Source organism: Cupressus sempervirens, chromosome 11, assembly GCF_028749045.1.
Source record: "Cupressus sempervirens isolate cs-2001-9-10 chromosome 11, ASM2874904v1, whole genome shotgun sequence".
Lineage (NCBI taxonomy): Eukaryota > Viridiplantae > Streptophyta > Pinopsida > Cupressales > Cupressaceae > Cupressus > Cupressus sempervirens.
Window position 1 is genome coordinate 771,472,214 of NC_143128.1, and position 16,117 is coordinate 771,488,330.

The 16,117-nt window shown below is 40.3% G+C and overlaps 1 protein-coding gene across 1 annotated transcript in view; it reads left to right on the forward strand.

Annotated features, from left to right (window-relative positions):
• The window catches only part of LOC149531888 (3'-5' exonuclease domain-containing protein), a 174,729-nt gene that overhangs the window by 48,026 nt on the left and 110,586 nt on the right, over window positions 1-16,117 (forward strand). Inside the window, exon 3 of the mRNA XM_089809433.1 lies at window positions 3,186-3,318. Within this exon, the coding sequence (XP_089665559.1) occupies window positions 3,186-3,318 (133 nt within the window). The remainder of the gene's footprint in view (window positions 1-3,185; window positions 3,319-16,117) is intronic.

Below are 16,117 nucleotides of genomic sequence, written 5' to 3' on the forward strand. Positions count from 1 at the left end.
GACAATTGGAATGTGAAGGGCTTGACTCTAACGTGGAAGTTGGAATTCGAAGAGTCATTTGTAACTGCTGTATTGTTGCCAATACTATGAGGTGTCAATGGTTACGGAGTTGAAGAGTCTCATCGTAACGGTAGTCTTTTGGTTTTACTGTGTCATGCACTCTTTGGTTAATGAAGACAGATTGAATCGGGGTTGGTCTACTGAGTGGGACAATATTATTATCATGCTTCTCCATTGGAACTGTTAATATAGAGTCTATTATTTTCTCAAGGTGTGGCTGCAGGAGTGCATTAAGTCATATTGCGTTGTTGATTGAATTGATCATTGAGATTCTATTACGGTTTGCATGGACAGTGATATTTTGTTTCCTTGGTGTATTTGTTGGCTGATCATTTCTGCATAAAGTACATTGAGCTGCTTTGATTTTTTATAAGGCATTTTATGTGTGATTGCTAATTGGGAACAGTCTTAGAGTAGGATTCAATTCTTTGTTTGAGCTTGTAAGCCTTGTAACCAGTCTTGATATTTATTTCAATAAAGGAGAATGTCTTTGATGTGGCTGGGTTTTCCCCTCACGTAGGAGGGTTTTTTGAGGATAAGGACTTGTGTTGTCTGATTATTTGTGTTTGTGTTTTAGTTCCTTTTATTTATGCATTTTGGTTCAAAAACAACCAATAAAACTAAAAGACCAAAAAGGGTTTGAGTACTTTTCTAATCCCAACCATCTACCTCTCTACATCTGTTTTGAAGAGCATAAAAGACTTTCTAGCCTCCTAAAATTCTTTTCTTTCTGCATCCTTCCCATTTTAGATTCTTGTTAAAGTCAATGCCCTGTTATTTGTACACTGTAACTTACTCTAAACTGCTGTGATTGAAGTAAAACTTGTGCTAATTCTGTTTTTTGCTAATAGAGAAACCCACGACTTTAGTTTTGCTGATGTTGACTTGCATTCCCACCATATTACAAAAACACTTAAGTGTTTGCAAATGTTCTTGCAAACCACATGCAGATTTGGTAACTAAAATGAGATCATCCACATAAAAGAGCAACCTTCCAAATTGAATACCCTCACCATTTTGCATGTTTAACCGCTCTTCTAGTTTGTCAATATACAGTCCAAATGGAATAGGGGATAAGGGATGAGATCATCCACATAAAAGAGCAACCTTCCAAATTGAATACCCTCACCATTTCACATGTTTAACCACTCTTCTAGTTTGTCAATATACAGTCCAAATGGAATAGGGGATAAGGGATAGCCTTGTTTGACCCCAATATGACTCAACATTTTGAAATGCTGGATAAAGTTCTTATTTTGACTTTGACCTCTTCATACATCTGATGAACAATAACTCTAAGGTGTATAGGGATCCCAAGTTCTTCCATTCTATGCCAAAGGTTGTCCCTAGGGACTGTGTCAAAAGCTTCTTTAAAATTAACAAAACAACAAAAGACATCATCCTACTTCTCCCATCATTTTCCAGTAATGTGTCTTAGAGTGATGCAATGATCAATTGTCGAATGCTTAGGTCTGAAACCAACTTTCCTTTTTGCTTGTTTATGTTTATCTTCTACCCACTTGCTAATTCTATTTTCAATCACGCTGCCAAAATTTTTTGCAAACAAAGGACTGATCATTATCGTCCTGTAATTGAAGGGGTTATTGACATCACCACTCTTAAAAGGGGTATTGCTAAACTAGTTGTCCAATCTTTAGAAAAGCCTTGTTGGCTGATATTATTGAAGACTTTCATAATATGCGGTCAAGCACCTTCCTGCCCACTTGAGATACTCGGCTTGAATCTCAACGAAGTCTTTTGCATTACTACTGCCCAACTTCTTAATACCCATCTCAACCTCTAGTACAACAAAAAAATTTGTCATATTATTTACCAATGGTGGCCAGTCTGCCTTACAATCTTTTTCATAAGATGCCTAGCATATTCAAACCACTGTGTAGATGTGATATTATCTTCAGTTTGTTTGTTTCTTGGTTGAAGTTCCTTCCAAAATAATTTGGGGTTATTTTTACCAAGAAAGATTAGCTCTTGCCGCCTTGTCATCAAATAACTATTCTTTTTCTTTTTCAGAATCTTCTTTTAAGCTTTAATGCTAAGGTTTTCTTTATTTGGGTGGAAAACAGTTTGTTTTCAGACTTAATTTTCTTTGCTTTTTTGCACTTTGAAAAAGCCCCATGAATCAAATTTGTTAATTCTTGGCTATTGGTACTTCGCAGATGCATCAACTTTTCTTTACAAAGCTTCTCAATCTGTGACCCTTAAAGTGCTACCATTTTTCGAGTCAAAAGAATTCTTCCGTGTAAGTGGTTGTTGAGGGAAAAAACCTATTTATTCAGCAACGACACAAAAAATAATCAAGTGATCATAGTGTCACAAAACCCCTAGAGGATGTATATGACCATAGTTGCAGAGATATTTTGTGGAAATAAATTGTCAAATCAAAAGATAAATTGATTTTTCAAAATTTTGCAGCTTAATTGGGGAATAAATTGGTTAAAGGTTTTAAAAACATGGGAACAAAATGGTAATATACAGTCAAATAATTGCCAAAATCTGCCAAAAATCACAATTTTTCATGAGCTGAAGTTTTTCCCTGAGTTTATTGTGATTCATACAGTAATTTTGTTTAACCCCTTTTGTCAAACACCTTGAGTTTTCTGTCTACAAAACTGTTTTTCTATGCGATTTTCAATTTATTATGATATTCTGACAATTTTGTTTAACTATGGATATGGCTGTGTATGATGACAACTAAAGAACTTGAGGAAACAAAGTGTCTTAGTCATAATGGTAACTATGCATCAGTGGTGTGGAAGAAATTGAGGAAGTACTTTTCAATTGGGACTGCCAGAACTCTTAAAACATGTTTCTGGGGTCCACTCATTCTTAGTTAGCTACTTTTAGGGTCAACAGTTATACAGCTGTACGATTTGCTTGGAGACGTTGTAAGAGACAAATTCTGGGAAATATTATTGATACACATAAAGTTCCTTCCATGCAAGGGACTTTAGATGACTTGTTTTTTCTAAATTAATAATATGCTAAGTAATATCCAATTATATAAAGGAATTTAAGTTATTTACTTTCAGTTTCTATATATGTTTTTTGATTTGAAACCTGTTTTGGGTACTTTTATGTATTCCTTATGGTTACTTGTTCCTCAGGGTCTTCAGTGCAGTGATTGGGAGCAAAGGCCTCTGATGGATGAACAAATAGCATATGCTGCTGCAGATGCATATTGCCTAATTCGGATTTTCGATGCTGTACGTCAAAAGCTTCTTGATTTGGACCATGGAGGTATAGCTTATTGTTCTCAACTTATCAATTCATTGAGTTATATGAAATATTGCAAGTATTATCTTTACTTTTCTTTCTTTACATCTTGATGCACTGTATCTTGATTTGCTTGTGATATTCTCATCCTGGACTCAGCAAAAACTCGCTTGACCCAAAAAATTCAACTCATTAAAAACTTGGCTACTTAAAAAATAGCTTCAAATTTTAGAAACATTTGTTTTGCAGAAGTCAATGACACGATGTATCTAACTGTAAAATTTCTGCAAATTCTGAACTTCCAAGTCTGATATAAAGCATTTATACTTCGCTGAAGATGATCTTTATCAATCCTATGCAGTAGATACAGTATCCTTTGGCTGATGTATAGTTCTGCAATAATATGATTAATTCTGCTAGTAATTTGTATGAGGCAGGGAATGCTAAAGGAGCAGACTTCTTGTATTTGTGTGTCCTTTATCCAAATTCCTATCTCTTACTTATAAGGCACCCAAGAGTCATGTCCTTGGAAAGGACATGACTCTTGCTAGGTCGGCCCTCTATACAAATTCCTACCTATGTTGCCAAGATCAGCATCTCCCAGATTTACAATTAGTTAGTAGATAAACTAACTATAACTTATACAAATTAGAACATTTGAATGGTTCCAAGGAAAGACTCTGATTTTATCAAACATATAAGGTTACGTAAGAGGTAAATCCTTTTAAGGATATTTATGCTTTACAAGATCTGATGATCTGCAGTCCAGAACAATATGATATCAGAGTTATAGAATTAACACTAACGAGTACAAAAGTGTTTTCATTTGAACAGTAGATAGTTGTTGTTGTCGGTAAAATGTATAATGTAGCTGACGGGTAGAATAGTATCCGAACGGGCGCGTGACGCTTGAGTCACCCCTTCGGAAAGGTATATGTACACGTCCGAGATGGACTTTGGAATTATCGATAGATCATTGTAATCGGATTTTAATCTGCAATTGCATACATGAATAAAGTACCTGTTCTGAATTGAATCGTGTTATACATTTGCTAACTTCTTACCCTATGTGGTAAACATTTGGTGCCGTTGCCAGACGAACTTGGAACGAAGGAATGATATGAAGATTGATGTCGAATTTGCCAAACAAAGATCGGAATAAGGTGAAAGAGAAGAATGAACTAAGTACAGCAAAAGAAATTTTAATTTTAACACAGCAAGCAGAATGTAGACAAAGACTTCAGCAGATTGCCGAGGAGCACCGAAGGGGTGAAGAGGCATAGACGGAGGGAGTGCACTCACCTAGTAGGCCGAGGAATTGCTGGAAGAAACTCGACAACGCTTGAATTTGGTGGAGGAAATAAGGGAAGAATTCTTTAACTTGTATACGCCGAGGGCAGAGTGTCCGAACGGAAGGGAAGCAACTTGCACGGCTCGGAGTGCCGAGGGTGCACGAGCATGGAGGGATCTCTTCGTTCCCGATACACCGGACGAACGAATACAGGCAGAGAATAGAACGTCACTTGAAGACTTTTCACCAAACAACGCAGTTGTTGGAAACAAGACTGTTGTCCATAACAGCGCGGGAGTCCAGAACAGCGCGGGAACACAGAATAGCGCGGGAGTTCAGAACAGCGCGGGAACACAGAACAGCGCGGGAGTCCATAACAGCGCGGGTACACAAGTACCTCAGAATCCAAGACAAGTAACAATGGCTGGCCCTAAAGAAAAGTTACCCAAATTTCACGGTGATGGTTCAACAGACCCTATTAGACATTGTAAAACGTGTGAAACCATATGGATGGCAAATGGTGTGACAGATGAGGATGATTGGGTAAGACAATTTCCAGCGAGCCTATGGGGTGTGGCGATAGACTGGTTTTCTGACACTAGTCCTTAGAAACTTAATACATGGGATAATGTTAAAAAAGAATTTATAGCAGAATTCATATTACTCAGAGACGATAATGAAATAGTGGCAAAAATCTACAGCACCAAACAAGGAAAGAATGAGACAGTCCGAACCTATGCCAAGCGACTAAAAGAATTGATCGGAAAGATTGAGAGTCAACCAGCGGACGGGTTGAAAAAACGGTGGTTCGTGGAGGGGCTACGACTGGCTCTTAAAAAGAAAATGAAGATTGTACCACTGTCATTGTACACCGATGCATATACTCTTGCCATGGATTTAGAAAGCAAACAAAAGACGAGTAAGAAGAAGAAACATAAGTCCTCTGATTCAGATGATTCATCCTCGGAGAGTAGTAGTAGTGATGAGGAATCAAACAAGAAGGTGAAAGCGCTACAGAAAGACATGCTACGGATGATGAAAGAATTCAAAAATTTGAAAAAGAATCCAGATACAGTAAAAGGAGAATTGTGGTGTACAGATTGCAAGGAGGACGGCCATACGAAGGGTTCATGCCCGAAGAAGCAGTTTTGTGACATCTGCTAGGTGGCGGGGCATTCCTTGAAAGAGTGCCCGTTTAACTTGAAAACAAAAGGACACCAGCAGGTGTTACTAACGCAGGAAGCGTCGAACAATAGCAACAATGCGGGCATTGATGCAACTTCAGGTGGATATCGAAACAATAATAGACACGGGAGGGGTGGAAACAATAACAATAACAATGGAGGCTGGAGTAGAATACAATATGATGTGAGTGGACGACCGATGATACAGTGTCGGGCATGTAATCTTTGGGGTCACTTCGCGAGGGACTTTACTACGAAGGAGGCGCCGCAACTACTGTGCAGATGGTGTGGTCTAGGGGACCATGAAGATTCAAAATGTCCAAAGCAAAGCGTAAATTTATTAAGTATTGAAACAAGTAATGAGAATGTATTGGCAATCACGCGGGAGCAGGCGAGGAAGGCAAAATATTTGAATGCGGAAGAAGAGAAGGAGAGGTTACAAAAAGCTTGAACAGAGATAGAGAAGCAGATGAAAGTAGAGAAGTCACAAGTAAAAGACACTGCTGAAACTCCGAAAAGAAACTCGGCGGAACAAAACATGGTGAAGCAGATCATGCAAACGGAAGTGCCAATTAAATTAAATGATCTTCTTCTCACCATGCCACAGTTGCGTACAGCTATTATTAATATGACATCATCCCTGAGAATGACGGAGGAATCAAAGGATAGTAAGGAAATAGCCACGGCAGCAGCAACAGATCCGATGTTACTAGCACTTACGACAGGTAGACATCCAGCAATGGTGGAGATGGGCATTCTGGGTACGGTGCTAACAGATACAATAGTAGACGGAGGATCGGGAGTGAATGTGATGCCGGAAGATATCTGGAAAAAACTTGGACAACCAACACTATGGCCACCCACCTTCCAGTTACTTACAGCAGATCAACATGGGATAAAACCCTTGGGCACTCTAATGGCGCAGCTGGTAACAATTGGGACACAATCATTTTTACTGGATTTTGTAGTTATTCCATTAAAAAGAAGAGGGTACGACGCCATCCTAGGATGGGGGTGGCTGGTGCAAGCTAAGGTAAAGCATGATTGGAAAAGGAACACCCTGTCAATGGAGAAGGGAGGTAGGAGATTTATAATCGATTTGCATACACAGATGGTAGGAGAAGCCGCGTCGTCGAACTCAGAAGGCGGTGGCGAGAGTGATGATGAAGGGAAAAAGAGGATGGAACCAGATGATGAAGGGGTGCTGAGAATAGAAGGAGGGTCGACTGATGACGACCTAGACTCAGTAAACGGATTGCTACATTGGCAAATGGAAGATTATGAGGTCTTTTCGAGTTACAATATTTTGAGTATCGAGGAAAGAAAAGAAGGCCATGAGTTTTCGAAGGAGTACAGTGAACTGAAGGAGGGAGAAGCACAGGTGGATGAAACACCTGCCCATATGTTTAGTAAAGATAAACCAATAAAGTATGAAGAGGCGACAGTGAAAACAATGAACTTGGGTGATGAGGAAAATCCGAAGAACATTCTTGTAGGAGATGATTGGAACCCAGTATTGAAGGCGGCAGCATTCAAAATATTCATGGAGTATAAAGATGTTTTTGCTTGGACGTATAAGGACTTGAAAGGAGTACCACCAGAACTATGTGTCCATTGGATACCATTAATCGAAGGCGCGGTAGCAGTACGGAAGAGACTGTACCGAATGAACAAAAACTATGTAGCGCGGGTCATGGAAGAGATTGATAGGATACTGGAGGCCGATATCATCTTTAAAGTGCAGACAAGTGAGTGGGTATCACCGATTGTGATATCCTTGAAAAAGGATACGACACAGATAAGAATATGCTTGGATTTTCGATGTCTGAATGCAGTAACAATTAAAGACCCGTTTCCGATACCATTTATAGATAGCATTCTGGAGGAAGTGGCAGGGCATGAAATTTACTCATTCATGGACGGATTCTCAGGGTATAATCAGATATCCATCGTTGAGGAGGATAAACTAAAAACGACATTCATTGTCGAGGATGGAGTATATGCATATAACAGGATGCCATTCGGATTATGTAATGCTCCGACCACTTTCCAAAGGATTATCCTGTATATATTTGATAAGATGTTTGTTGGAAATTTTAAGGCATTTTTAGTTGATTGGTCAATTTTTAGCACAAAAGACAAACACATAACGACATTAGGGGAGTGTATGGAGAGGTGTAGGCGAGCAAGATTAGCATTGAACCCGAAGAAGTGCAGGTTCATGGTGCCGCAGGGGAAGCTGCTTGGGCATATAGTTTGTAAAGAAGGACTGAAGATGGATCCAGACAAGGTCCGCGTGATCTTAGAGATGCCACCCTCGATGGATGTGTCGGAAGTGAAGTCGTTTCTGGGGCACATAAGTTATTATCGAAGATTTATTAAAAACTATGCAAAATTTTCTTATCCACTGGACAAACTCACCTGCAAGGGTGAACCTTACAGATGGGAGGTTGAGCAGAACGAAGCCTTTGACAGATTGAAGACAAGGTTGGCTACGGCTCCGATTTTGGCCTATCTGAATTGGGATAAAGAATTTCATGTCCATGTAGATGCCTCAAATTATGCCATCGGAGCAACACTGGCGCAGACTGGTGACCACGAGTTGGACCATCCAGTGTACTTTGCAAGCAGATTGTTGTCGAAAGTGGAGAGAAATTACAGTACCACGGAGCGAGAAGCGTTGGGGATGGTATATGCAGTACAGAAGTTTAGACACTACTTCTTGGCCACTCCATTTGTGTTCTATGTAGATCATCAGGCGTTACTCTACTTGGTCAATAAGCCGATTATTCAAGGAAGAATAAGCCGATGGTTGTTATTATTGGAGGAGTTCACATTTAAGATCATGGTACGGCCAGGGAAGAGTCATGTGAGTGCAGATCACCTATCAAGAATAAAATCGGGGGAGCCACCTGAAGGAGTTAATGATGATTTTCCAGATGCGCAACTTTTTCATGTTACAGTACTACCAGCCTGGTACACACGCATTGGAGAATATCTATCGACGGGCAGTTTCCAAGCGACATGTCACCAAACGAAAGACGAAAATTGGTGCTGAGAAGCCGGACATTTCAGTTAATTAATGGCCTACTGTATAAAATGGGACCAGATCAGATTCTAAGACGGTGTGTCCTCGAGGAGGAAATTTCAAAAGTACTGATGGAAGCACACGAAAGCCAACGGGAGGACACATGGGGCCGGATACTACTGCGCGGAAGATACTTTTGGCAGGACTATGGTGGCCGACTGCATACAACGACTCTAGGGAATGGGTCGTTGAGTGTGATACATGCCAATGGGCTGGAAAACCATTGAAGAGAGATTTTATGCCTTTGAATCCCTCGCATGCACAGGAACTGTTTGAGAGGTGGGGATTGGATTTTATCGGACCACTGAAGGCGAGCAAAACAAGGTGCCGATACATTGTGGTAGCAACAGAGTGCTTAACTAAATGGGTGGAGGCATGCGCGTTACTAGACAATTCTGCAGTCAGCACAGCAAAATTCTTATATGAACAAATTATTACAAGGTACGGGATCCCACTCCAGTTGACGAGTGATCGCGGGGGACATTTTGTTAACCATGTGATTAGAGTACTCACTACTGATTTCAAAATTTACCATTCATTGTCGAGCCTGTACTACCCAAGAGCTAACGAACAGGCAAAAGCAACGAACAAGATTCTGGTAGGAGTGATTTATAAATCCTGTGCAGTTGAGGGAGAAGACTGGGAAGAGAAGTTACCATCTGCTTTATGGGCGTACCACACTTCGTATAAAGTAACTACAGGACATACCTCGTTTCAGCTAATGTACGGACAGGAGGCAGTAGTGTTAACAGAATTCATGGTGCCAAGTTTAAGGATAGCGATCGAGAATAAACTAGGCAATATGGAGAGCTTACGAGAGGTTGTATAACCTGAACAAACTCGATGAGTGGCGGTTACAGGCGCAGTGGGCCATCGAAGTCACACAAACAAGGAGGAAGGCGTGGCATGACAAGCACCTAAAATTGAACAACTTTCAACCTGGTCAGTTAGTACTGAAGTATAATGGACGAAATGAAATAAGGCCTGGGAAATTCAAAGTTAAATGGATTGGACCGTATAAGATACGGGAAGTTGGATATAATGGAGCAATTAAATTATGGACACTGGACGGAAAAGAAATTCCAGATGTCGTAAATGGATCAAAGTTGAAAATATACAGGGAAAAGAAGGATCCCCCGCGGACAAATAAGTGAACGAAGAAAATGTTTGTAAATAGTGTATATATGTATAATATTAAAATCGAATATAGTTTTAAATGTGAAGTAATAAATTGTAGTTGTAGAAGCATGAGCTGATAAAATTAAGTATAAAATAAATGTATAAAGAGGTGAATTTTAAAGGCCGTACGGCCTAGAAAACAAAAAGTGAAGTAGTTTTACATGACCGTACGGCTTCTCTAGATAGCCGTACGGCCCAGAGGACTTTCATTAGAAAAAAAGATATAAGTAAATATGATGGAAAAGGGAGCAAAATAGAAAAATATTAATAAAGAGACAAAACAATAATAAAAGGAGTTAGTAAAATTGGCAACAAGAGTCTTTGAGGGCCAGGATTTAAGACCGTACGGCCCACCCTCATGACCGTACAGACTCAAGCTAGGTGAAGGGAAAGCAAAAATAAACAAAATAAATAAATATTAAAAAGGCGATACAACAATATCCAAAGACAGGAAGACTGTACGGTTAGACTAGCATAGAAGAGTGAAATAGAAGACCGTACGGCCCCTAGGAGATACAAGGAAGCTAAATAGAAGACTGTACGGCCCCCAGGAGACACAAGAAAGTTAAATGAAATTCCGTATGGCTTGAGAGGAGACACAAGAAAGGTAAGTGGAAGCCGTACGGCTTGAGAGGAGACAAGAAAGTTGAATGAAAGACCGTACGGCTTGAGCCAAGGCTATGTACGAACTTGGAAGGAATTGAATAGAAGTTTGCATGATCGTATGAAAACTTGTATGAACGTATGTGGATAAAAGGAGCATGTCACAGTGGAAACCATACAAGAATATTGTGACTATACGGTGTACCGTACATAGGGCATAAGGAATACAGATTTCGTTACAACTTGTTTGGAAGCCATACGAATGAAGGTATCAAAAGCATAGGGGAAGACAACATACGGCATTAAGGAGGAGATTGTAGATCATAACTCAGAGTATGTCTAGGTCCTGGACTTTATATGGTTCCAAGAAAATTTGCTGGAATTAGGACGCTAAGGAGCAGAAACGCAATTGGAAGCCATTCAAACAGGGAATATCTACACGGTACGACCGTACAGAAGCAGGATACCGTACGGCAGATAAAAGGAATATACAAGACCGTATGGTCTAGGCAGCACAAGGAGATGTTCGTACGGAGTATGCAGCACAAGGAGATGTCCGTACGAAGTATGTAAGACACTGCAAATTTGTAAACAGCCATACCATTAAAAGGAGTAAGCTATCCTTTTCCAAGAAGCCGTACAATACAGAAGCCAGAAAAATTGTGGAAAGTAATTGCCGTAACAGTGTGACATTTATTCACAAAACGACAAAAAGGGGACAATCATGTAGTCAGCTGGGAAAAGGGCTTGGAAGAGGAAACTGGACGAAGACATGAACAAGAACGCGAAAACACTACCGTCTGGAATTCGTGTAGCAGGAGGCATGTATACAGGAACCACTAGTGCAGGCGCAAGTAAGAAAGCAAAGCAGACCAAGCAGCAGGGAGAATTTCCTACAGTACAAAATATCACATTCGAGGGGTTAAATGGTGCAGAGTACCGGAAATGGTGGCAGGAGTCCCCAGACAACCACCAGGTGAAGGCTAGTATTCGGAAAGCATAGGTAGAATGGGTAGTGCAAATGCCAATATTTTGCATCAGAGACTACGAGGGGTTTTTGCGCATAATGATTGAAACATATGACAGGTTCTTGAGAAGCAGTACATTTGAATATCTTGGTTGCAAGTTAACAGTATCATTCAGACTGGCAGATTTTACACGAGTATTTGGCATACCTGGTCATGCTCAGGGTGGGAGAAAAATAGAAAGCAAGCCGAAGAAGTTAAGCCATGAAGTGAAGATGAAATTGATACAGCTTGTGTGCGGAGACCTGTCGCAGGCAGAACAGGAGGCTCTCTCAGTTACGTCCAAAGGCAGAGGACTAAAGAAATCTAATATCCAGGAGGGGCATTGGCGTTGTTTGATGGACATAGTTAAAAGTCGTCTCACAGGTTCGAGCCGCGCTTCAGATATCTCGTTTCCACATGTAGCCATGATGAACGGAATCCTGCACGGCAGAGTTTATGATTGGGCAGCACTATTGGCAAAGCGGATGTTAGAGTTTATGACATTGCAACACAAAACGTTCTATATGCCACATTATGCTATTGGTCTGTTTTTTGGATGCGCGACGCGGATGATCCCGAATGATGCACTAGAGGCAAAACTGGGACCACTCGTGCTTGGTGAACCACCTATAATGCAATGGAAGCACTTGGAAACTTTCGGCACCAAAACAATAGGGCAGAAGCGACTAAGGCTGGATGGTGGCGACACAGATAGTGGGCGAGAGGAGACATCTTCAGAGGAGAACGGGTTTGAGGGGGAAGAGGAAGATGACGAAGAGGTAGGAGTAATCACAGCTACGCCCTTGAGATTTCCACGGCCTGTGCTTTCAACTACGACACACTTGGTTCCACTGGGTACACATGGTATCCTAGGGTTTGGACAGTTCAGACAGCCAGTGGTGATGGCGCCAGACTCAGTTACGACACAGCCCACTGTAGAGACACGAGCTGTAGCAGAGTCACATCCAGCACCGACGGAGATAGTAGCTCCGGAAGCACTGATGGAGCCGACTCGTGAGACTCTACTAGATACAGGAGAGACTTTGGTACCGAATATGGAGGTGGAGATAGACACGGAGACAAGGGTGTTGGAGGCACCCGCAGGCAAAGAGTTGGGGGCACTAGGTGCCCGATTGGAGGTAGTAGAATATGATGCGGTGGTCGCAGTAGACATGGCACTGATGACATCACCTGAGCAGGACAGCGAGAGAGAGGACAGAACCCAGAGGGTGAGTGCTTTTCTGAGTACGAAGTTCCATTGAACTCCGGCACCTCGAGTGACATACTTGCCAACACCTACGCGGGAAGCAGTGTCAGAGGAGTTCGTGCAAACACGGAGTGAAGGAGCGTCGCATAGCGCTGTTGAGCATATGGCGGATGCAGTGGAGAAGGCTATGGGTATACAGCAGGAACACCCACTAGCGCAGAAGACAGTGTTGGCGGAGGCAATTTTTCTTGATGATGTCGCAACTCTAGCATCTCGAGCTCGCGAGGTTTTGGCTTCAACAAAGACGCAGACATTGGAGTCAGTAGGGAAGGAGCTGGAGAGAGTCATATCCTTCATACGGATGGGATGTCCAATTGCCTTTACGGTTTGTTTTGAGGAGAGGGGATGGCCTGATGTGGAAACCACAAAGATGCGACAGGATTGGTCCTTGACGAGGGAACCCGAGAGGGAGGGCCGGATTGAGGTATTGATTCAGGAGATCGCGAGGTTACACAGGGAGATATATTACACCCTTCGGAGGAGTCAGGCGGACCAGCTAGCAGCTGAGGGAGCTTGGGAGGAGTCAGTTGCCAGGTTTGCTTCGTAGAGGGCAGCTTGGGAGTCGGAGCGGGCGGCCTGGCAATCCGAAAGGACAGCCCTGTTAGCAGCAAATGAACAATTGAGGACAGAAAAAGAGAAGATGGCAGTAGAGAAGGAGAAGGAATTGGGAGAGGTTGGAGAGATGATGCAGTTAGCCTTAGAGCTCCAGTTGGAAGTAGAAGCAGAGCTGAAGATTAGGAAAGAACAGGTCTACAAGCTAAGGGCAGAGGTGAACGAGTTGCGGACGCGGATGACCACTACGCCAGGGACGCATCCCTCTGTCTAGTACTTATGCATTAATGCATTTTGTTAGTAAAATTTTGTTAAGGAATTTTGTTGTATTGTCGTCCGGAGACGACCTTTCTTTTTGGGGGGGGGGATGATGTTGTCGATAAAATGTATAATGTAGCCGACGGGTAGAATAGTATCCGAACGGGCACGTGACGCTTGAGTCACCCCTTCGGAAAGGTATATGTACACGTCCGAGATGGACTTTGGAATCATCGATAGATCATTGTAGTAATTGTAATCGGATTGTAATTTGCAAGTGCATACATGAATAAAGTACCTGTTCTGAATTGAATCGTGTTATACATGTGTTAACTTCTTACCCTATGCGGTAAACAGTTGTCAAAATGAACATAGTCGGATACAATAGATAGTTGTCAACATGAGAGTAGTAAATCTAAAATTAAATCAACATCCTCCTCTTCCTTGATCTATTGAAAACCATGGGAAAATTAGAAATTTAGGAGTCTGCTATGGCTCCTCAACATGATACAGAGTGGTTCAACCTCAATCTTGACAGCAAATGCCAATGGCAATGACTCCTTAACCTAATCAATTATATCCAATCCTCCATCTCTGTATTTACTTCCTCCGATGCCTACCTCTTAGAATATGTCTCATCCACAACAATGGGATCATTTGATTTTGTCTATATTTTTCTTGTGCGCAACCAAAGGTTGTATTGCAGAAATACAAGATCGTTTAGGCATGCTTGAGCTAATTTGTTTTTCCTCTGTGGATGACCTCAAACAAGCTCCAATTGCAATCATAGTTGGATGCATTTCAAGGTTGGCAAACAATGCAGAGGGTAAATCTTCACAGATTTGGGGTATTTGCACCCCAATTTGCCCTCCAAGATTATATAAAATAAGGTATTGAAGAGTAAGAAAGAAAAGTCAACATATTTTTTCAAATTATCAATAGTTGTAAATTAAAATTTCTAGTTTGTAAGGCACATGTGAAAGAGTTCAAAGTTTATACTCAGTGTCTTAGTGGTTTTGTTGTCCTGCATTTTGTCAGCACAAAATCTAGGTAACAGTATGGAACTTTTTCAAATTAGTTTCGCATTTCTTTGAGTTTATTTCATTATTTAATTGGTTAGTATTGATTAACCAATCGGTACCAATTGATACAATGAATTTTTTTATTGAAGGCTTTTGTCAAGTTGTTTTCGTTTTGCTTTCTGTCGAGCCTTTGCTTGATTTTTGAAGCCTTCACAGTCCGTTCTTTGCTTTTGAGTTTGTGTTTGCTTGTTTTTTGTCCTTTGAATTTGCTCATGTTATGCCTTTTGATCTCCCCTTCGATTCGATCTAACCTAGAGGTCAATTGGAGTTGTCAGTTAATAGATATGGTCATTTTAGTGCCTCAAAAGTGGACATTTTAGATGCAACAACACGAATTAAAAAAATGATGTTATATTTTCATTTTGACATTCACTTTTTGAAAATATAACATTTTACTCACTTTTTGTTATGTTTTGAAGTTACTTTTCATTTAAATTTATAACTTAAAGTGACTATAGTGCACTTTATGTTATAATTTTACGTTGAGTTACTTTTTAATTTTTCACTTAAAGTGACTATAGAACTATATAGTTACTTTTTAAATTTTTGATTTTTAAATCAAATACTTATATAAATGTCACTTTAACTTAATGTTTAAGACTTATATTGATTAGTATGATGCATAAATGTTATTTTTGACCCATATTGTTGACATTTTTATAAAAATAAGTGAAATGCATAACTTAAAAGCTTAAAAGTGGACATTTTATGTGCATATGCATGTAAAGAACTATGAAAAGTGGAAACTTTTCATGCTAATGCATATGAAAATTCACTTTGAGGACCTTTTTCAAGTCATTACATCAAATGTTTGTTAAAATGGACCTTTTTGATGCAATGACATGAAAAGTTGAATTCTTATGCTTGTGCATAAAAAAAAGGTGAGACATTTTAAAATATGTAAGTGATTCCAAAAAGTGAGATTTTAGAGTCTTACACATTTTAAAATATGCAATGAGTCTCAAAAAGTGAGATTATGTCTCAAGACATATTTTAAAACATGTAATGGACTCTAAAAGGTCCTCTTTTGCCTTCCTACATGTTTTAAAATATGTAATGAACATAAAAATGTCCTATTATGTGAAGAAAACATGTTCTTGCTCCAAAAACCTCCTATTTTGATCATAACTTTTGATTTTCTCCATGGATTTGAATGAAATCAGTTGCATTCATCATGTTTTGGAGAGGTGATCATTTTGCCCTCATCAAAAATCAAGTTATTGCACCCAAAAACGTGTTTGAAACTTCAAGCTAGGGCATGTTTTTTGCATAAAAATCCATAAATCTACCAAGTTTGATCATGTTTTTGCTT